At 37.5% G+C, this 23068-nt stretch overlaps 1 protein-coding gene across 4 annotated transcripts in view; it reads right to left on the bottom strand.

Moving 5' to 3' along the window:
* The window catches only part of Lgr5 (leucine rich repeat containing G protein-coupled receptor 5), a 124570-nt gene that overhangs the window by 56667 nt on the left and 44835 nt on the right, over positions 1 to 23068 (bottom strand). For all 4 annotated transcript variants that reach the window (XM_058574630.1, XM_058574628.1, XM_046430667.2 and 1 more), the window contains exon 2: positions 12745 to 12816. In XM_058574630.1, the coding sequence (XP_058430613.1) occupies positions 12745 to 12816 (72 nt within the window). The remainder of the gene's footprint in view (positions 1 to 12744; positions 12817 to 23068) is intronic.

Genomic DNA, 23068 nt, shown 5'->3' with positions numbered 1-23068 from the left:
TTTGCAAAGCTGCTCCAATCTTCAGCATTCACTGTCTTTGCTTTATGTTCCTTTCATCTGTGCACTGTTAGCTGGCAGTTGACACACCTGGACTGTCACAGGCAGTGCACGCTGCTGTTTCCTAACAGCCACTCTAAGTAGGGAAGAAATGTATTTAATCATTTGTTCATGCTCTCTTTTTCTATGCTACATGCATTTCTGGAGGGTCTGCTCTGTGCTACTACTGCTTAGGGGTCAGTGATAAAGCAGTGAAATCCAGACTGCCAAAGTCCTGATCTCATGGAGTTTGCAGTCTAATGTGGGGAGAGAGTCATGAAATAAGAAGATAAATGGATAATAAAACATGAGAAATGTTCCAAATTAAGAAAAATCAAGGTAGCCAGGCATGGTGGCACATGCCTGTAATCCCAGTGGCTTTGTAGGCTGAGGCAGGAGAATTGCAAATTTGGGGCCAGCCTCAAAACCTTAGCAAGGCCCTAGGAAATTCAGAGGGACCCTGTCTCAAAAAAAAAAAAAAAAAAAAAAAAAGAAAAGAAAAAAGAATAAAAAATAAAAGATCTGAGGATGTACTGGGGATGTAGCTCAGTGGTAAAGCATCCCTGGGTCAATCCCTAGTACCAAAAGGGGAAAAAAAAAATCAAGGCAAAGGTTTAGGAATTGATGATTGTGGTCATTTCAAGCAAGATGGGAAACACCTCTGATAAGAGTTTATTTCAACAGAAGTGTGAGCCACTCAGGTGGATATGAAGAGAACAGTAGAACAAAAACCCTGAGGTGGAGTGTGCCTGGTGTTGTCAGGAATCAGTAAGGAGGCTAGCATGGCTGCTGTGGATGGCCAAGGAGGAGGATGGCAGGAGGGAAGGTCAGAGAGGTGTCCAGGGCCACTCTATGCAAGACTTTGGGGACCCCAACAAGGACTTCAAGCCAGAAAGCAATGAGATCTGTTTTGCAAATGCCCTTCTGGTGGAACCCTTTAAAGGGAACACTAGACTATGGGGACAAGCGTGGAAACATATGACCAAGTAACTAGAGTATTCAGACAGGAGATCTTGGTGTAGGGCAGCAGTGGTAGAGGTCGTGAGAAGTGTCAGAATTTGGTATAGAAGAAAAATGTGACCTGATACATCACTTGGTTCAAGGTGGAATGTATGCAGTCAAAGTCAAAACAAACAAAAAGAGCAACATTCTATACTTATGAGCATATTAGGCACAATCCACATGCATTTGATTAGATGTCCAAAGTAGCATATGTAATACCTCGGGGGATGCACTGCGTAGGACACAGCAGAGTTGTTTACTAAATTAAAACAGACTAGAATTAGTTAAAAGATAGCTTTGCTAATCATACTAAACAGAATAGTAACTGTTATATCAGTCAAAATATTCTAACTATCCTGTTCATGGTCATGTCTTCAGCAGTACAGTTTTGAATTCCAGAACATAGACTTCCAATAGATGCTTCTCTATTTTTTTTTCCCCTTTCCCTGTGGTGCTGGGGATTGAGCCCAGGGCTTTGTGCATGCAAGGCAAGCACTCTACCAGCTGAGCATATATCCCCAGCCCACTTCTTGATTCTTACTGCCACTATAGTGTCATTGTGTAACATGATGGTTTTTGAGACATTGGCTTTGGAAATGAAAAGGAGAAAAATGAAAACTTTTTACACATTCATTTAAGTTAATTTAAATTATATTTTAGGCAAATATTCCTCTGTTACATTTTCTGAAATTCCACAATTTTTTTTTCCTGGGTAGGGACTTTAACTGTCTCTGAGTGTGTATTCAGAACAAATCTGTGGGACCACTGACCTTGTTATCTGTCCTAAAGCAAAATAAATAAATAACTAAATAAAAAATTGATATGCTACTAACTGTTTGCTGGGCTGGTGGCAGACTGTTTCATGGACAAAAATAACAATGGAAGGAAATCATTCCTTTCATTTCTTTACCATCTGAAGTGGTTTTAGTAATTTTAAAACTGAAATACTGGGGCTGGGTTTGTGGCTCAGCGATAGAGCACTTGCCTAGCATGCACAAGGCGCTGGGTTCGAGCCTCAGCACCACATAAAAATAAGTAAATAAATAAATAAAGATTTGAAAAAAAACCTGAAATACATACAACTTTATAAGTAAAAAAGCCCTACACTTTCAAATGTGTACCTAGTACATAAATAATAAGAACCACACACAAATCTTTCCCTTCTGTGATGATTTGACTAACAGATCTCCGAGTAAATGCTTTGTAATCCTAGAGACCCCACATGCTATTTGGCTGAGAGTTTTTCTTTTTTAATATTCTGTTTCTAAAATTATTATTTCATGGAAATATCTCTTTTGTTATCTTCATTTCTACAATAATATTTAATAAGAAAATTTATGCATACTTTATATTTTAAATGTTTTTATCCTGAAAGATACTGTTCCACATGAGAGACTCATTTTGTCCCAGAATTGTTAGTTTTACTGACTTAATTGACATAAAAAGAGAAAAAATAATCATTACATTACAAAAGACAGTTGACATAATTCTTCTTCCAATAAATTACATAAATAGATGATTTGGTGCTGTAATAACCAATTAAACATGAATTTACAAGTTTCTTTGAATTGTTAAAGTATATGTATATATGTATATGTGTATATATATATATATACACACACATATATAATATGTGTATATATAAGCTTATATATAAATATATATATAAGCTTCAGTTTTTAAAATGGAGGTCTAATTTTTCCTCCCTGACATGGATGGGCCTGGAGAGAGAGGAAGAAGTGTGTATATTATGTAAGGTGAGTTCTGAGGATGGAAGGGGGCATTTGACCCTGCTCTCCACGTAGGACTCTTGGGAAATTCCCGAGCAGAGAATCACTGTTCAACATGGGCCCCTTCAGGTAAGTATCATTTTCAAAGCTAAGTGAGAGGGCCTCCTGGGTTGATTCTTACATGAACCTCTTAACTTCTAATTTAGTTATTCTTTTTCCTTTCCCTTTTTGGCTTTCTTTCTTTTCACCATTAACTTGCTGTGAGACTACACAAACCACTTAATTTCCCTGGGCCTCACTTCCGTTATTGTAGAGTGCTCACCTTGCTCTTGCAAGGCCCTGGGTTAGATCCTCAGCACCACATAAAAATAAATAAATAAAATAAAGTTATTGTGTACAACTACAAATAATAAAAGCACTTTTCCATACTTTAAATTGGGGTTATTATTGTCCACATTTTATAGATGAGGATATCAAAGTGCAGAAAAATTTTATGTAAAGTGGAAAACATTGTGTCTTTCCTGATTTCATTTAAACACAGCCTGGGCTTTTCTTATAAAACACAGAAGGTGTGCAATAGTAGTACTGCTACTTAATCGGAGCAGACTAAACTTAAATAAGATAATGCTTATGATTTAAAAGGAAGGCACTGCAGACACCTTAGAAAATTCATACTGGCTCCTGGAAATTACTGCTTTATTTTCTGACTTTTACGAAATACATGAGACCTAGAAGATACACAATCTATAAATGCCAAATTAACTTTTTATAGAAATTGGATGAGGGCTGACATCAGGCTTAAGTATTATGCTCCCCTCCCACCTTTTTATTTCATTCTGGTGATCTGGATGATTCTTGTCTATTTCTAGTTTTCTGGTACAATTTTCCTTTGTGATTTTCCAGTACTGATTTTGGTAGCTGTTATAATTTCAGAATTTTTCACTTTTCTGAGTTTATAATTCACCTGAATAATTGCTAATAATTGCTATTTAAACTATCATTTAAATGTGAAATTTCTGCAAAATCTTTTATTCCTTATGAGTGTCAAAATATTCTCATTTTGAAACAAATATCATTCTAAAATAAAGTTAATGAAAACTATGATAATAGTAAAATCACTGACTTTCAAAAGACAAATGAGTTGGGCTGGGGTTGTGGCTCAATGGTAGAGTGCTTGCCCAGCATGTATGAGGCCCCAGGTTCGATTTTCAGCACTGCATATAAATTAATAAAATGAAAATAGATTGACAACTAAAAAATATTAAAGAGAAAAAATTAAAATAAAAGACAAATGAGGGTAGCCTGAGTTATAAGGATCATGACATCCCTTCAGCTATTTGTCTTCCCTTGGAGAGCAAATGTCTTTCCTAATAAGCCTTGATAATTTGTGATTTTTCAAAAACTGGAATTTACTCCTCCCACCTCAATAAGTTAATCATCTGCAATTGGGTAAATCCAGCCCCAAAACTTTCTTTCTTAAGCTATGTATTCATGAACTCAGCATTTTGCTTTTGTTATTAGATAGGATCAGAATATTCGAATTTCAAGGTTCAAAGGCTAAGAATTGTGGAGAGCTATGACCACTGAACTGAAAAAGTGAACTTTTTTTAGGGTAACTGGGAGATCCTGTAGTGGGCACAAAGACCTGTGATTTCTTAACTATAGACAAATGAAGTTCAATTCCAGCTCATTTGTGAGTTTTCCCTTAATCACCTTAGTCCATAGTAAGTGTTCCTATAAGATATATTTTATACCATGCTTCCTGCAGAGGTTGTTTTTCTACCCTTTACTGTGTATTTATCTGATCAGAGGATAGACTCCTTAGGTCAAGAATCTTGACTTTGTCTTCAAAGACAGCTGACCATAGTGCTGCAGTTTCTTCAGGTCTAGCATAACTATTCCAAGATGGTTAGTCATTACATAACCAGATTAGAAACAGCTGAATAATATTTCTTCTTTATTCTATATCAAATTTAGATCCAGCAATTTCTTTTAACATGTTCAATAATCCATGTACAGTGCTTTGGGATTACATAAATAGTAGCTACCATTTATTAAACAACTTGTAAGTGCTAGGTACAATGTTAAGTACTTTATATACATAGTGCTATTTAATTATTATCATAATCATATTAAGCAAACATTATTATTTCCTTTTTTACAGATGGCAAAGTGTGCCTAAGAGAAGTTGTTTGCTCACATTTATATAGAAAAGTTCACACAGGAGAATTTAGTTCAAGCATAGCATTTCATCTTCAAAACTTGGATCTTAAACCATCATTTTGGTTAAAAGCAGGTTGGTCTGGGCAAGAGTGACCAACCTAAACAGGAAAAATACAAGCACATAATAGCTACAACACTGGAGGTGTCACTGGCTATAAGAAACCATTGCTTTTTGTTTAAACTCCTGCAATGCCTACCAGATCCAGTACAGTCTTACACCCTTACCACAATGACGCCCCCATTACTATGACTGGTCTTCTCTCTTTCTTCCTTACTTGCCCTCTTTTAGTTTTCATCTTATATATTTCATCTTATATATTATATAATTCAATGTAGTTCCTGAAGTTTCATCCTCATATTATTTTCTTTTCCCCCCTGTCTATTGGTGCTCAAAATTTTAGTGTCATCACCTCTAGAGTCTAAACCTCCCAGCTCCACAGCCCCCAAACCCAATCTAGAGAATCAGAATTCCTGGGGGATAGATTTGGGAATCTGCATTTTTAGTAAGCAGTGCTGGTTATTTTTAACAAAAGCAGACCCTCTCTCTTCATTCACTTCAGCACCTTCAACCATCACCTCTTTGTAAACTACTTCCCAATCATTATTTTCTAGAACATATTTTTTTAAGCTCCAGACTTCCATTCCAATGACTTTACTGACATTCTCATTTGGATGTCCTGCTGGCACTTTACATGAAGTAAGTCTAGAAGCAGACATCCTCTTACCTTCAAAACCAGTTATTCTTGAATTCCCTGCCTCTGTGCCTCACCAATCACCTGGCACCTAATATCGTGACCTTATTCAGAGTCTTCAGGACCTCTTCTTTACTCCCTACATTCAATTAACTGATGAGTCTCTTTCTTTGCTTTGATGTTTCCATATATTACAGTGGTTCTCAGCTCACACTTAGGGCTTTTAAAATATGATGTTTGGATCCCCACTGATACCCTTCAAATTAGAATCTCTGGGGATACGCTCTTGTCTTTACTAGTTTAAAAAGGTATTCTAGGGCTGGGGATGTGGCTCAAGCGGTAGCACGCTTGCCTGGCATGCGTGCGGCCCGGGTTCGATCCTCAGCACCACATACAAACAAAGATGTTGTGTCTGCCGAAAAACTAAAAATAAATAATATAATAAATAAATAAATAAATATTTTAAAAAAAAGTATTCTAGGGGATTGTAATTTGAAAATGGAAAACTTAGAAATAATTCTCACCGTTTAGTATTTATAAGATCACTTGGAAAACCTTTATGGTATCTGTTCCTAGAGACAATGATTCATTCATTGATTGTTAGGAGAATTAGGAGAGATGATTTTAAGTTATCCACATGAGACAATAGAATCTGAACTAGGTGGTGATGAAATAAAATGAACAAACAGGGGAGAAAATTGTGGAATCATGAGCTTTCAGACTTGTAAATTGGTTAGAGGTAGGGGGCAAGAGAGAAAGAATGGAGTTACAGACGTGGCATAATAACAACACTGGTGGCAATCAGGAAAAACAGGAGACAAGCTTGTCAACGATGTGGTGCATGAATTAATCTGTGTCTGCACAGGTTGGATTTTAAACTATTGGTGGGGCAATAGATGGAGGTGTCCCTTAGGAAGTTGGGGATTCCCAAAGTGTGGATGCTGAACTAGCAGTGATGGTATCACCTGGGAATTTCCTATAAATACAATTTCTTGACATTCTTCTCCCAACCTCCAACCAGCTGAAGAAACTTGGTGTGGCCTAGCAAAGTGTGGTTTAGCAAGTACTCCAGCTAATTTGGATGTCATTAATTTTCAAGAACACTTGGCCTAGAGTAGTGGTACTCAAAATTTTCCATGCACTGCAATCACTTGTTAAAGGCAGTTTCCTAGGCTAGATCCCTAGAGTTTTCAATTTCCTAGGTTGGGATGGAGCACATGAATTTATATTTCTAACAAGCACAGATAAAGAATAAATTTAGATGAAGGATAAATAACAAGATGATGCCGATGCTGCTGCTTTTATTAAAAGCTCTACATGCTGTTCTTAATGATGCCACATTTTAAGAACCACTGGTCTAGCAATCAAACACAAAAGAGAGCTGGATTGAAAACATGGATTTGGGAGTCATCTATACAGGAAACATATTAGTTTAGGTTTCTTAACACATATAAGTTTCTTAAATATGTTTCTTATATATATTTCTTAAAGTTTTTTATATATGTTTCTTAAAACATATAAGTCTTAGGTTTCTTCTCAATGATATCAGCCTTCAAATGAGTCTCTCTGCTTCTATAATTCTGTAATTCTCTAATCTATTTTGTTTGAAGAAATCAGAGAAATCTTTAATATCATGAGTCATATTGTTTCACTAGCCTATATCCACCTCCTACCCCCCGCTGCTTGTATTGAATACATGATCTGATCTTAGTTTAGAAATGTCATCTTCCTAGAGTGAGGTTTTTCCCCTCTTGGCCATCCCACTTTAGTCTAAATCATGTTTGTGTTCTTCACTACTTGTGTGTCACAATTAGTAAATATTTTATGTGCTTTTTATTGCTGATTATCTGTCTCTACATTCAATTTTAAGTTCCTCAAAGGCAAGAGCTTGCTAAATGACCCACAGCAAGTTCTATTCATTCTTATGTTCCCAGTGGTACAATAAATGCATGTTGAATGGAGGAAATAAAAAGTACTAAGAAAGGAGACAATAAAATTAAGTGAAGAAATTTGGGGAATGTCTACATTTTGTAGGAATCAGGGAGAACGGAATGCCAAAGGGAAAAAGGGGGAAAAAAAAGGAGGCAGAGAGGTAGGGTACTTTCAAAATAGGGTCCTAACTGTCAACACAAGACACACACACACACACACACACACACAATAACAGCTGTCTAAATGCTTATGTCTAGTTGTATGGATAGACATGGAAGAGAACCAAAATCATTGCCATGAATTTTAAGGAAGCAGCATTTATAATCAATTGCCAGAATTATGAGAACAAGAAACTAATCACTGTGACAAGCCCAATGAAGATCATTCATGGGCATGGAGGTGTTTTGGCTTTACAAATACAATCAATATGTGCATTATCATTTCCCAAAGTTCTTCATCATCATTTCACTTGATCTGCAGGAAAAACAAAACAAAACTCAAAAGACAGGCAGGACAGCTCTCACCATTTTCAGTAACATGGCGAGGAAGTACAAGCAGCGAGCACAGATTACACTTTCAGGAAGTTTGCTAGTGTCTCTCATTAGAAATTTCATCTGTAATAATAGATATCTGCTATTTATATAGAGATTCCTCAAGGCCAACCATAATATGAGCAAACAGTTCCAGGGAACAATAACTTAAAAACAGACCTCCCTAGAGCATCTCATGTTTCTTTTCTAAATCGAGTATTTGATTCCAATAGCACTAAAATCTGGGAAGACTTTAAAATGCTACTCGGAAATAAAAGCCTTTAACTTAGACTATTTTAAAAATGGAAACAACTGAGTCCTCCCTGGTTTAATGAGACTACTAATCTAAGTTTACTGTAATTTGTAGATGCTAGCGATAAGTATCATTTGCCATTAGCTCTTAACTGTAAACCACACTCTTAGGGCCAAATGTAAGACCTTTTATTTGTCCACGAAGTATGAATATGATGTCCTTAGCAGAACTGAACCTAAAGAGCTGGGAGAGGTATTGGCAGAGAGAAATGCAATGCTTGTTCAGGTTGTGAAAATTTGGTAAAGAACTCTCTGCCAACATTAGCTATGGTCATTAGAGATCAGAGCTGGAAATAGCTTTTCCTTCACAGGTCCCAGATTTCTGGGATTCCTGCAAAATCAGGTTCATGAAACAGGAAAAAGTTAGATCTTCTTGAAGATGTTTTCATTTTATGAATACAACAATATGTATATTATAATTTACCAAAGTTCTTTCAACATCATTTCATTTGATCCTCAGAAACAGCCTCAAAGATAGGCAGAGAGGCTCTCACTATTATTCTCCAAGGCCCAGGGAGGTTGAATGGATTACCAGCGAGTGAATGGCAGCGCCAGGAAAGGAAATTCTGGGCTTTGGCTCTAGATGCTGCACTCTTTTCTCAGGTGCAGCCCGGTCTCCCTACATTTAGAATTCTCTCTCTCTCTCTCTTTTTTCCAAAAGCAAAGACTCTCCTCTTAGTCCTAGTACATCGCCACCAGTAAAATGATTGGCCTATGCACACCTGGTCACTTTGCAGAATCATAAAACAATAAATAGCAAATAACAAGCAAGACCCGAAAACTTGTGGCCCAGGCAGCAATTACTCTAGAATGTAATTTAATTTAGAATGCACACTAGAGAGAGAGGTGGGGGAGACCATTTACTGTGATGGCTTTTATTCTTCTTAAATATTTGCTCCAGATAGGCACTTTATCCAGTTACATGTTGTTTTAAACATTAACTCTGTATCTCCAGAGCTTTGAACTATGGCACCTTTGTTAGGCTTTAGTGATAGATGAGGGGCAAAGCATGGCTGTCTACACAGTTTATAACACAGTTAAATGAAGAAAATAAGAGAAATGATACACTGGGTTATTAGAACTAAGGGAAAGGGTGGTAACTTGGTTTTATCGATACTGATTTTTAAAGGCTGAATTTTCCAGTTGTGTTTTCTTAATATAATTGACAGTATCAGTAGCAGTTTCCTATTTGATGCATAAAGTGATAAAATATAACATGAGCTGAATAAACCAAATGACTTTATACTTTTTTTGGTAACTTTAAGACTTTACAATTTCAAACAGTTTCCTAATTATGTCATAAAAGGCACACATATCACACCCTGGCAGGTATCTAAGCATCTGTATCTGGCTTTCTGGATGTTAGTTCAAGTAAAATACCACATAAATATGGTGTTTAAACATCTATTTTTACATATAAAAATGTTAACTAAAGTTGTAAACCCATTGAACAATGCTACATTCAGATACTCTGTATCTGAAAATTCTGATAATATTTTTCTCAGCTAATATATGATGCTAGAAGATCAATAACCTGAATCTCTGACCTCTCCCTCCTGGGAAAATGGTTCTCTTTGCCTCCTTTCTCATTCCCCCACACAGATGCAGACATGGGCCCATACCTACACACCTATCATTACATGACTCATTCTCCCGGACACTGAAAAGATTTGGACTACATAAATTTCTGCATTAGGTGCTACTGGGAAAGAGCAAGGTACAGCTGAACCAGGACAAATCAAACTCTTCCTCCCTTGTCTAAGCACAGCTTTCAAAGTCACTGTGAATCAGCCTTGACCCAGGCCAGAATTTTAGCTGTGACACCGACTTCATTATCTTGGGTAAGTTCCTTCTTTTCTCTGTACTTTGGTTTTCTTATCTGTTAACTGGGAATAATAATCTCTACCTTGATGGGTTGTTAAGAGGATTCAGTGGGATGATGTGCATAAAGCACTATGAACAGTTACTGGAACAGAGTAAGCTATGATTGCTGTTATATTATCATTTTTGAAGATCTTATGTTCTAAAAAGAAAATATGGACTTAAACAGAGCTAAGTTTAATAGAGAAAATCAGCCACATAATAAAGAAATAATCAAAATGCTCTGCTAAAGGAGTGTTTTTTTTTTTTTTTTTTTTAATAAAAATCTTCATCCCCTAATTTAGCCTTGGGAACAAAAAAGTAAACCAAGCACAGTTGATCATTTTTCCAGGTTAAATACTATCCTTTCTTGCAATGAAACCCATTGTGATGTCTTCAAAACATCATTTAGATGCAGCTCAGAGGTATATATGGAAAAGCAGTCTTCATTTTAAATTCAGCAAGTAAGCTAGCTCAGCAGAAGGAATTCTAGGATAGAAGGAATAAATAGTCTTTAAAGGGTCCCCTCTGTTTCTAAAATTCTATGGTTCTACGGTCAAGATATCTGATGAAGTTTCTGGAGAGAGAAATAAAAGACAATATAGAAAAACAATTTTTAAATGGTATTTCTCCTTCCTCATCTCCTAGCTTACTTTTTATGATTGTTCTCAATTATCTTTTGAAAAACTGGCATCTGAACAGAATTAGCATTCAACTCATGAAGACAGAGGAGTTATTTTGAATGAGTTGGGTCATGGAGGGAGGAACTCTATTAACAAAGTCCTTGGGAAAGTGAATTATTTATGGATTCAGTTTGTGTTCTAAAGTTGAGGTGTGTGTTGGGGGAGAAGGGAAGCATTTTGCAATAGGATGTTAGAAGGAAATTAAAGAGAAAAGGATAAGAAAGGAGGCATATCTTAGAAATGAGGAGCAAACAGGACTATTAGTTGTGGTAAGGCCAGAGAATGAGAAGGAAATAATTAAGAAAAATTCTGACGTTTGAAATTTACTTAAAATAATCATTAAAATATCAACTAATGTTTTTAACATGTGTAAGAAGCTCCTTTTACATGTTTGACTTTCTCATTAGTCCACTCATCAAAAATATATTGATTATTGATTAGATGCCAGCAGTGACTAAGACACACATGGCTTCAGCTTTTATGAAGGTTCATACCTTGCAAGGTAAATGACCTGAGAGAAAAGAATAGGGAAAAAGAGGAGCCAGGAACTCAGAGTGAATATCCATTCTCTGAATGTTAAAAATTCGCTGTACGATTGCGCAGTCTCAGATCCCCTACCATGCCCCTCGAGAAGAAATTGGTCATTTTCTATTGATTTTAGTAGTAAAAACAATAGCATTTAAAAAAAATATAATGTCACCCAAAAGAAATATAGATAAAACTCTTGCACGGGGGAAATCTGAGAATATCACCCTCTTGAAGAGATGATCAATGTAGCACAATTTGGTTCTGATGGGACATTCTTTCCATCTCCATGGTGGATTCTGTAGTACATCAACAATTTAAATTACGCCCAAATTGGACCCCGACTTTAGGATTTATAAAGGAAGCATTTTCAAAAGGGTCCATTGCCTAAACAATTCCTTTAATCAACAGTCAGAGGATTTCCTCAACTGATGGTGCCAAACGCTCTTCCCGAGGACTGGCGGTGTGTCGCTTCCATCCCTCCACAGGGTAAGAGGATCAAATGAATATTGAAACGCAGATTTTTGGTTTATAGAGTTCTTTTTCATCTTCTGGAAAGTGATTACTAGGCTTAATCAGGGCTCCTCTGTGTATCATTAACCAATTTTAGCTTCTTCCTTTTTTATTTTTAAATTTTTAAATTTTTTGATAGTGAATATAAGAGAGCCCAGCTTTAAGTCTTCCATGGATTTCATGTTTTTCTGTTGAAGCCTCGAGGGAAGCTAAATTTAAAAGTAGGGAAATAGTAATTAAAAGTGATTAGGACAAGAGGTTTTGGTGCTATGCAATGTGGACTCAATTCTCCCAGTCACAAGCCGAAACCAGGCAGCAGGTTTTGGTTTTGATTATAGCTTTACTTGCTATTTTAATAAACATGAACCAGTATTCAAACTTTTAATATCCTGCTGCTTAACTATTTCCAAAGAGCTATCCAGCTCTTTTAAACAGCCTTTGTTTTAAAATTTTAATTTGTTTGGCTCAGTCTCACCTTAGAAAGTTGTAGCCTCATGGTAAACTCTTTTTTAAGTTGATTTCCAGAATCATAAGCAATTTTTTTTTCCTCCCCCCGTCTCAACTAAGTGTTTCCTCATGTGCCAAAGTTGTTGGTGCTGACAGCTTCTCTGCCTTGTGTTATCTGGTTCCCACAGCAAGTACAAGAGGCACACACAAGAACGTGTCCCTGGTGGACTAGATGCAACGGGACTCCAGTGATACTTACAGCTCCTCTAGGAAGCGGAGGCTGTGCAGGGGACCCGGGGGCAGTCGGCTGATGTTGTTCATACTGAGGTCTCTGGAGGGGAAGACAGACAGCGTGTGAGGAGCAGTGTATGCCACCACAAGGAAATCCAGCTGTTCAGTTCACACAATTCCAAGCATCACAGTTGAAATGAGCTCATTCCTCTGCCTGACAAATGAATTGCAATTTTCCAACCGAAATCTCCACCCCCCTCCTCCACCCACCAACATCATGGGCTCTCTGTCAAATCGGAGACTCTAGGAAGAGCTCACGTGGAATTCAAAATGATTTAGACTTCAAAATGATTTAGACCATTCATGGGCTGGGTGGTAACTCTTCATGTTTAAGATGATATGGGTAGGGACAGCAAAGGAAACAGACAGGACTCAACTCTAGACACAACTATGCGTCTCGCTTTACGTTGTGTGACAAGGAAAAATGTCTCCATCTAGCAACTCTAGAAGTCCTGTTTCTCTGGGAGTTTAAACACCTTGCAAAAACAAATGTTTTGATTCAAAGAAACTTAAAACAAAACAAAACAAGACAAAAAGACTATTCCCTCCTCCTAACATGCTCCTTTTGCAGGTTCTCAGATTGCATTAAATAAGTGAAATGAACCATAAAACGAGGCTGTAAGGTGATCCTGCTCTGTAGCACACTTCCTGCTGGGCCCGCACAGTAGTTCCTGGCACAGGAAACAACAAGCCACTTTGGGCAGAACTCAATCAATTTTTGTTTTAAGCGAAACTCCGTGTAATTAGATTTTATTGTGTTTTTATTTCTCTATTTCTTGCTGTCTCTCATATATGCTATGCATCACTGGTGTATGCCATCTGTATCTCAGAAGCCAGAACACTGACAGCTGGGCAGATTCTAATCAAGACCAACCCAGACTTCTCATAGGCAGCTACAGGTTCACTTAAGAAATGACTTGTTGCTCCAACCTGGAGATTCAGAACTACTGCTGTAACAATCTCAGACACACCTCCACTCTTAACATTCATCTGCATGCTTATAGATGCTTCACTTCAGGCACCCAAAACTCTGAAACAGGGCAACAAATATTAAAAGAATGTAAAATGCTTATGTATTGTCCCATTATGTAAATGCCCCTGGTTTATAAGATCAATATCTGACACAAACTGATTTGCATACCACACAGAAAAATGTTAAGAGAAAAAATTCAGTGTGGTCCATACCAGGTGATGGTCAGAGAAGACAATGTTCTTCTTTTTAATCTGAATCATTTCTGTTAGTAAAATGAACATACCATTGTACCTGCCCAGCTGATTTTGGTATCAAAAGCTTGGTTCCTTTATCAAATATTAACTTGATATCAGTGATGCTTAGCACGGAGGGCTCATTTACTCTCTGTTTTTAAAAGGTGGCAAGCATGTACCAGGAGGATAAAATGTGTTGTTGAATGTTTTAGAGTGTGGAAAAACAACCTCACAAAACCAAATCAGAATTACTGTTGATTTTAATACCCATTAGTGTATAATAATGAAGTCAAATAAATGCCATATTCTCAAGTTAAAACTAGACAATGATATAGATATAGAAAAAATCTATATTGCCCATATTTTTAAAAATCTGGATTTTTCTGGCATTGTCTAGATAACAGCCAAATAGTTACCAACTTCGATTTTTTTGTGTGTGCAAATATTTCTCTGAAATAGCAATGTTGCTTATTTCACTAAATAGCCATGTTTTAACTGATTGATGCAGTTTCTGGATTTTTCTCTGTGACTATATCATCTCTGCAAAGACTTGATAATTCTCAAGATTATTCTCTTATTTTAAAGGGTTGCCCCACTTCTAAAAGACCTAGGATGTTTGCTTTTGGAAATATTTATTAGTATTCAAGATCAAACGAGCCTCTACATTAAGTCAGCTGGTATGAACAACACTGATTTTTTTCTCTTATATTTTTCTCTGTGATGTGCAAATCAGCTTGGAACAAATATTGATCTTGTCTATGTGCAGAAATCTTCAAATAGAACCAGGGGTATTTATATATTGAGAAGGTTCATAAGCACTACATATTTTAAAAATATTTATTGCCCTATTTCATCATTTCAGCCTCCTGAAGGGAAGTTTCTGTAAGCATTCAGTCTGTGGTCCTCCCTGAAACACCTTCTATGGTGGAGGAGCCCAGGGCTGCAGAGAATGTAGGCAAACCTGAGAATCACGTCTCAGTTTGAATCCTGGTCTTCTGTTTGCTAGTTGCATGATCTTGGGGAAATTAACTTACTCTGTAGGCTTCCTTGTATTTAAATAAGGGTGTCCCTATGCTAACGGTTTGAAACCCTGTGATTAGCTATTCCCACTCAGAAAAGAGTGTCTTAATTCTCTTCTTATAAAAGAAAGTACCTACCTTCCCCAGGAAGAATTAATTACTTCTTTGTGTTCCCTGGCATATTATACTGTCACTTCTCTTAGGAGATGAGCTAACACCACTGCAATCAACGCTTTATCTCCTGATTCTAATACATGCTGTTTTTTTTTTACAAAGCATCTAACAGTTTATATAAACTTATAGCAGAAAATAACTGTCAATTAGAACAACCTAAGATCAAATGAAATGGGCCTTTAAAATCAAACTCAAAATGTGCAAGGCAAAAATCAATTACTCTGCATTCACTCTTTCCTTTCTGAATGCACATTGGCACTGATGCTAAAGGCAATCTTGTTCCTCCAGTTCAGTATGTCCCAAATTACTGATGGGTATAATTTTTTAAGTTATGAGCATACATTTTATAAAATATAGTAAAACCTGATTACTAAAAATGTGAAATCAAAATACAAAGATAGCTGGGTGTGGTGGTGCACATTTGTAATCCCAGGAACGTGGGATGCTGAAGTAGGAGGATCACAAGCTCAAGGCCAATCTAGACAACTTAGTGAGACTGTCTCAAAACAAAAACCAAACAAACAAACAAATAAAAAAAGAGGACTGGGGATGTAGCTTACTAGGAGAGCACTTAGCATGCTCAAAGAGGCCCTGGGTTCAATCCCTAGTATGAGATAGACACCCAAAGATATGAAAAAACAAGTCTCAATATTTTATTATGTGATTCAACAGAGATTGTTAAATTACTATGCAGGTTTCTAAACCATGATTCTCAGATTCTTATCTGTTGTGTATTGGTAAGAAACAGCCATGGTCCTGGATGAGTTCTTGAACCATTCTTTAATTAGTAATGCTCTTCTTGCTTTCATCTCAAGAAAGACAAGGCTTATGTTACTTCTAACCTGTTCAACTCAGAGTTAAAAATAACAGAATCAGAGTATGTCCAGCTGATAGTGAGGACTGGCATCTCTGGGGTGAGGATGCTCATCACAGAGGAGGAAAGTGAGCCTCAGAAAGGTTAGGTGGCTTCTTTGTCACAGTGCAGTATGCAGTGGGAAAATCCCAGAGCCAAGACCTACCTAGTTTCTACTGGTCTTAGGTTTTTTTTTTCTTTTTTTCCTAACAACTTTTCTGCTCTTTATAAAATATAGTTTTTTATATTCACCCCCTTATTCACTTTACAAAGGTAACAGTTTTAGTTACCTTCAGTCATCTGAAGTCCAAAAATATTAAATAAGAAATTCCAGAAATAAATGATTTGTAAGTTTTAAATTGCATGCTGTTCTGAATAGCATGATGAAATCTGTGCTATCCTGCTCTATACCACTTGGGATGTGAATTGTTCCTTTGTCTGTTGTTTCCACACTGTATACTCTACCCTCCCTTTAGTATATATAGTATACGATACCCTGAAAGAGATATCACTTCACATAACTTTTATTATAATACATTATTATAATTGGGCTGGGGTTGTGGCTCTGTTGAAGAGTGTTTGCCTCACATGTGTGAGACACTGGGTTCAATTTTCAGCACCACATGTAAATAAATGAATAAAAAAATAAAGGTTCATCAACAACTAAAAATATATATTTTATATATAATATTGTTATGATTGTTTTACTTTATTATTAGTTATTTTTAATATCTTACTGTGCCTAATTTATGAATTTACATGTATGTATAGGAAAAAACAAACAGAGTTTGGTACTCTTTAAAATTTCAGGCACCCACTGAGGGTCCTATCCCTTAAGGATAGAAGGGTCTACTGTCTTCTTATTCTGATCCTTAAATTATTTAAAACTTTTTTCTTTTCCTTTTCTTTTATTTGGTGCTTTTGATCCTTGGCACATATATAAACTTAGAAGCAAATGAAGGGTCTTAAAATAACTATCATGCCTATGCATTCTTTATTCTTTAAGTTATTCTTTTAAAATGTTCCTGTTTTCACCAAGTTTTGCTTATGATTCAGTTTCTTAGTGAAGCTATATAATAGATTTCTTGAAATTTTTAATTTTTGGCTAAGATGTGTGTGTGTGTGTGTGTGTGTGTGTGTGTGTGTGAGAGAGAGAGAGAGAGAGAGAGAGTGTGTGTGTGTGTGTGTGTGTTTTACTGGGGATTGAACTCAGAGGTCCTCTACCACTGAGCCACACTCCTATCCCTTTTTATTTTATTTGGAGACAGGGTCTTGCTAAGTTTCCTAGGTTGGCCTCAAACTCTTGAACCTCCTTTCCTCAGCCTCCAAAGCTATTGATATTACAGGTGTGCACCACCAGGCCTGGAAGGAATTAATTTTGAAAAACTGGTTATTGTAAACAGAGTGGGAATGGAAGATTCAATTGGGAATAAGATAGTGAAGTAGGTTAAACCTTGTTACCCCATCTCTGACCCAGTTTTTATCCATGCTATGTCCATGATCACATCTAGGAATCTGGAGCAGGGGTTGCAAAGTTCCAGAGGGGCAGTGAGCAATAAACTGGAATCATCCTGGGAACTTTGAAAACATCCTTATGCCTGGGTCTCATCCCTGAAGTCTCTGAGTTCATTCACATAGTGTGGGTGTTGAGAATTTTAAAAGCTTTTCAGATGATTTGAACTTTCAACCAAGGCTGACAACCATTGCATGGGAGGTCATTTCTAAACTCATCCAACATTTCAGAGGATGAAGATGATTGAAGGCACCATTTCCTGTGATTTTCTATGAGATCCAACCCAGCAGAGCATATCATTCCCTTGAAAATGTTTTTGTTACTTCCAGCTATATATATTTTTTTCATTTGACAAATAATAATTGTGCATTAATTATAACAAGGTTCTATTCTAGGAATACAGTGAACAGAAAATCTGAATCATGTTCGACTCTTTCCTTGCCCAATCATTCCTACATCCAGGAGCCACCCAGTGTTAATGTTCCCACAGAGCTTGCTTCCGGATCTGGCCCTCTTCTTGGCTTCTTTTGGTCAGGTTCTTGTCAAGCTGATACCTGTCCTTTTCTCCATGATTGCTGGGTCTCCTCATTCTAGGTCATCTTCTACATGGTGGCCAGAGAAGTCACCGGGTGGCCAGAGAAGTCACCAGGATCAGTCAGTCCATCTGGCCATCAGTCTGCTCAGAGCCTCTGCTAGCCAATGGAAACATGATTGGCTGAGTAGATGACTTGGAAAAGGGCTCCCCCTCCCGAGACAGGGAGGCTGTGAAGAGTTTCAGAACGGGTCTTCTTCCCCTGCTTGAAGCACTTGCAGAGCAAGGTGAATGGCTTGGCAAACAAAACTTTGCCTAGAATTCAACCCTTGTGGAGGAGCCTCTGTGCAGACACAACCTGCCCCACTGAAGCCAAACAGGACAGCCCTTAAACCCCTGTCTGAGAACTTCTGATGGTTCCTGGCCCGTTCAAGGAAATGTTGCCCAGACATCTTAGGCAGCTCAGAAACTGGCTTAACGTATGTTTCCAACTTGTTCTTATGCAACTTTGCTCCATGCAGTGTGTGGTCCAGTTACATGGAAATTCTTGCTGTTCCCCTCTGTATCTGTCTTCACATGTGTGATTCTCTTTCCCTGGAATGCATTAGCCTCTCTTATTTCAAAATTACTGCTTCCCCATGACCTGCCCCCACATCCCAAGATCTAGTTCAACAGACCCCTGTGTTTCTGACACAAGCTCCTATCTTTCCAGTTTAACTCTTCTCTGTTTCAACTGCTATTTCTTGGATACTTTCAGTGTCAAAGTTCTTTGATACTTCTCAGCCTAACAGTTCAGCTTCGATCACATGTTGATCATCTGGATCACTGTCTCACCAACACTCTGACCTCCCTAAACCCCATCTTTTGTTTCACTCTTGGGGCAAAACTGTAGCTCAGGAAAAACACCATAATTCATTTTCTCTGTTACTAGTCCAGGGTACTGAGTGCTGCTAGAAAAGAAAAACTCAGAAATGTGCAGATTAGCGACTATAAATTCATGTCTTTGTGGGTTCGAAACACTGCTGCACAATCCTGTTATTTGTTATTGCTCAACTTACTCCCTTGGGAACTGTTGCCAATCTTTACTAGTTGCCTCCAACTTCTTAATCAACAACTGCTCCCATCATGCCCTCGGGACACCTTTCCTCTTACTTCATGGAAATAACTAGGATTCTTTGGACCACCAAAGATGAAATAGGCCAAATTCTTATTCTCCTTTGTCCCAAGCTTACTAAACCCATACTTTTCTCCTTGCTCAGCCTTCCCCAGGGGTCCTATACCCTATAGTATGCTACAGCACATTTCTCCATGCTATGAATCGAATGTTTGTGTTCCCCTAAATACATATGTTAAACTCCTAATCCCCAGAGTGGTGGTGTTTGGAGATGGGACACTTGGGAGGTAATTAGGTCATAAAGGTGGAGACCTCATGATGGGATTAATGTCCTCGTAAGAACACATGAGAGACCTCTGCTGCCTGTCATGGGAGGAAGCAATGAGAAGACGGCTATCTGAAAACCCAGAAAGCAGACTCACCACCCTCTGGATCTGCTGGCAACTTGATCTTGGAATTCCCAGTCTCCAGAACTGGGAGAAATAAATGTTTATAGTTTAAGCCACTTAGTTTATGCTAATTGTTCTAGCAGTTGGAATAAGACACACCATGAATCATTCCGATTTCCTATATTTTTAACTTCTTTCCTTCATACCCATGGTCCAGTCTTTTCTACTACTAATGCAAAAAGAAAAGGGAATCTTTTGATCTCGTGTGTCCTTTTAGCTGTGACCCAATTTTCTCCTTCCCTTTGGAGTTGTCATTTTCAGTTTCTACTTCTCATTCCCACTCAACTCACAGTGCACAGGTTTCTATCCCTGAGCATGTTGAAACTGCTCTCCCACGGAATGGCAATCTCCAACCTCCATATTGTCTAATGAACACCTGGCTTACTGGGTTTCTTTCTTGCATTAGACCTGCTTTTTTTTTTTTTTTTTTTAAACTCTAAATTCTATTGGTTTCCGAGTCACCACTATCAGGATTCTTTCTATATTTCCCCAAACTTATACTTTATGGACTCCTCTGTGGAATTTTCTCCTATCTGCCCTGTAAATGTCAGTGTTCTCTGGAGTTCTGCCCTTGGCCTAATATTCTACAATCCCTACCCTTTTTCCTTGGAGGCTATTACTTACTCTTAAGGGTTTAAATATCACTCATATGTCCGTAATCCCCCCCAAATCCATATTTCTCCTAAATTTCAGAATTATATATCCAATTTCCTTTTGGATATGTCCACTAGCAATCTTACAGGAATGTACCATGACCAAAATGGAAAAAATCATTTTCTACTCCAAATGTGTTTCTTTTTCTGTAGATCCAGTTTCTAGTTAATGCCACTACCATCTTTCTGTCAACAAAGCCCAAAGCTTGGCAGCTACCCAAGTCCTGTTCTTCTCTTTCATCCTCCTATATCCTTTTTTTCCTTTTTTTCTTACTATGAAGGCCCCCACCAGCTCCATCTGGAATTGCCTCCTAACTCTGTGACTGCTTGCTTCCAGGCTTGACTCTTTAGGTAGGCCTACCCTCCAAATGGCAGTTAGAGAGATCTATCAAAATGTATAGAACTAACCAAGTCACCTCCCTACTTAAGACCCTTGGATATGTCCCTTAGCCTTCCAAATGGAGCCTACATTTATTAGCATTGCATACAAGCTTTATCTGGGGCATACCAAATCTACCCACCTGGAATATCAATTCTATTTCATCTTTTAACTCACGACAGGTGTCATCTTCTCCAGAATGCCTTCCCTGAACTCTAAAACTAGTAGCAGAAATGATTTGTTCACTCTCTTCCTGCACCACCCACACATTTAATGACATTATACAGAAATATGTGTATGTGACTGTCTTTCCCAATAGCTCAGTGGCCATATTTTCTTCCATCATAATACTTTTTTTGGGGGGAGGGGTGTACCGAGAATTAAACTCAGGGACACTTGACCACTGAGCCACATCCTCAGCCCTATTTTGTATTTTATTTAGAGACAGGGTCTCAGTGAGTTGCTTAGCACCTTCCTTTGCTGAGGGTGGCTTTGAACTCCTCCTGCCACAGCCTCCCAAGTCACTGGGATTACAAGTGTGTACCACCACGCCTGTGCCATCACAGTACTTTTGATTCTTAGAAGACTCTTGCATATAGGAGTCACTTATATTGAGTTGAGTCCTCTTCTGTTGCAGCCTTCCTATGACTAAAGAGAAAATCTTACCCAATCTGTCTTTTAAAAAACCATGTTTCTTGTCAAATGACTGTGCTGCTTCTAAGAATACAAGCTATAGAAAATTTCTGGAATAAAACACTTGGGAGAACACCCTCTTTGGGTTGCCTACCTTCCACAATGATTTCTTGCCTATAATCAGGTTTCCCTTTCCAGCTGATACTATTTGCTTTCTGTCCCAGAGATTCATCAAAGATTCTCATTCATTGAAAAGTCCCTTTCAGGGCTGGGGATGTGGCTCAAGTGGTAGCGCGCTCGCCGGGCATGCCTGCGGCCCGGGGTTCGACCCTCAGCACCACATATAAAGATGTTGTGTCCGCCGAAAACTAAAAAAAAAATAAATATTGAAAAAAAAATTCTCTCTCTCTCTCTCTCTTAAAAAAAAAAAAAAAGAAAAAAAAGAAAAGAAAAGTCCCTTTCTGCCCTTATGCTCCTTTCTATCATTTCTATGAATTTGTTGTGGGGGAGGGGGATGACTGCAGTATGCATTCAGTCCACCATCTTAAAATCTAGCCATGCTACTGTCTATATTTGGGGCTCGGTATGTGAATTGAGTATCAAGGAGGCTCTTCCTAATAATAAGAACATAGCTAAAACAGAAGGTGAGGTTCCTTCTTTAATCTCTTCTACAAAGACAAACATTTTCCTTTTTAGCAGCACAGTGCAGTTCCTATCATCTCTTAAGAATGATAATTTTAAAATTTGTGTTGGGAGATCCAAGAGCATTTAGCTCTCTGCTGGATTTTTTTTTTTTTAACAGTGGATCTGGGCTGAAATCATTCCAGAACTTTTCAAATATGCTTCTAGAGAAAAACCCTCTTGTGAATTTCAAACGAAAAGATGAATAATGATATTTTCAGGTACTTTCCTCATGCCATTGTTTTTAACTCCAAAACAATGCATCCTTTAAAGATTCTTCTATTGAAGTGAAATTCATAAATCCTAAGTGTCTAGTCCAGTGAATTTTCACAGTATGAACACACTTCATAAATCAGTGCAATCAAGACAGAACGATGCTATTACCCCAGAAACCTGCTCATGTTCCTTCCAACTCACTAATTCCCACCAAGAGCAACCATCTCATGACTTCTAAGACTTTGCATTAGTTTTGCTTATTTTTGGTATTTCTATAAATGCAATCATGTCTTGCATAGTTTTTATGTTCATCTAGCTTCTTCATTTGTTATGTTTATTACATACTAGCTTCTTCTCAATGCAATATATTTCATTTTATTATTATACCACACTGCATTTATCCACTCTACTGTTGCAGGGCCTTTAGGTTGCTTTTAGTTTGTGTTATTATAAACAGTGCTGCTATAAACATTCTTAAACATGTCTTTTGTTGAACATACATGTGTGCCTTTGTTAGAGAAATGCTAGGAATGGGTCTTGATATATGTATGTGCTTGGTTTTTAAAATATATATATTTTTAGTTATCAATGGACCTTTATTTTATTTATTTACTTATATGTGGTGTTGAGAATTGAACACAGTGCCTCACAAGTGCCAGGCAAGTGCTCTACCACTGAGCTATAACTCTAGCCCTATGCTCAGTTCAAATAGATACTACCAAATATTTTTCTAGAGTGGTTAGATTGATTTATATTTCCATGAAGTTGTCTATGAGAATACTAAATGTTTCATATCTAAATGTTTTCATTAATAGTCACCAAAATAAGTATTATTTCTTTTTAAAATTTTAATCATTTTGACAGGTCTAC

Source organism: Marmota monax, unplaced genomic scaffold, assembly GCF_021218885.2.
Source record: "Marmota monax isolate L192 unplaced genomic scaffold, Marmota_monax_Labrador192_F-V1.1 WCK01_AAM20220418_F8-fsc00056, whole genome shotgun sequence".
Classification (NCBI taxonomy): domain Eukaryota; kingdom Metazoa; phylum Chordata; class Mammalia; order Rodentia; family Sciuridae; genus Marmota; species Marmota monax.
Note: the sequence above shows the minus strand (reverse complement) of the source record. Positions and strands in the feature narration are given on the sequence as shown.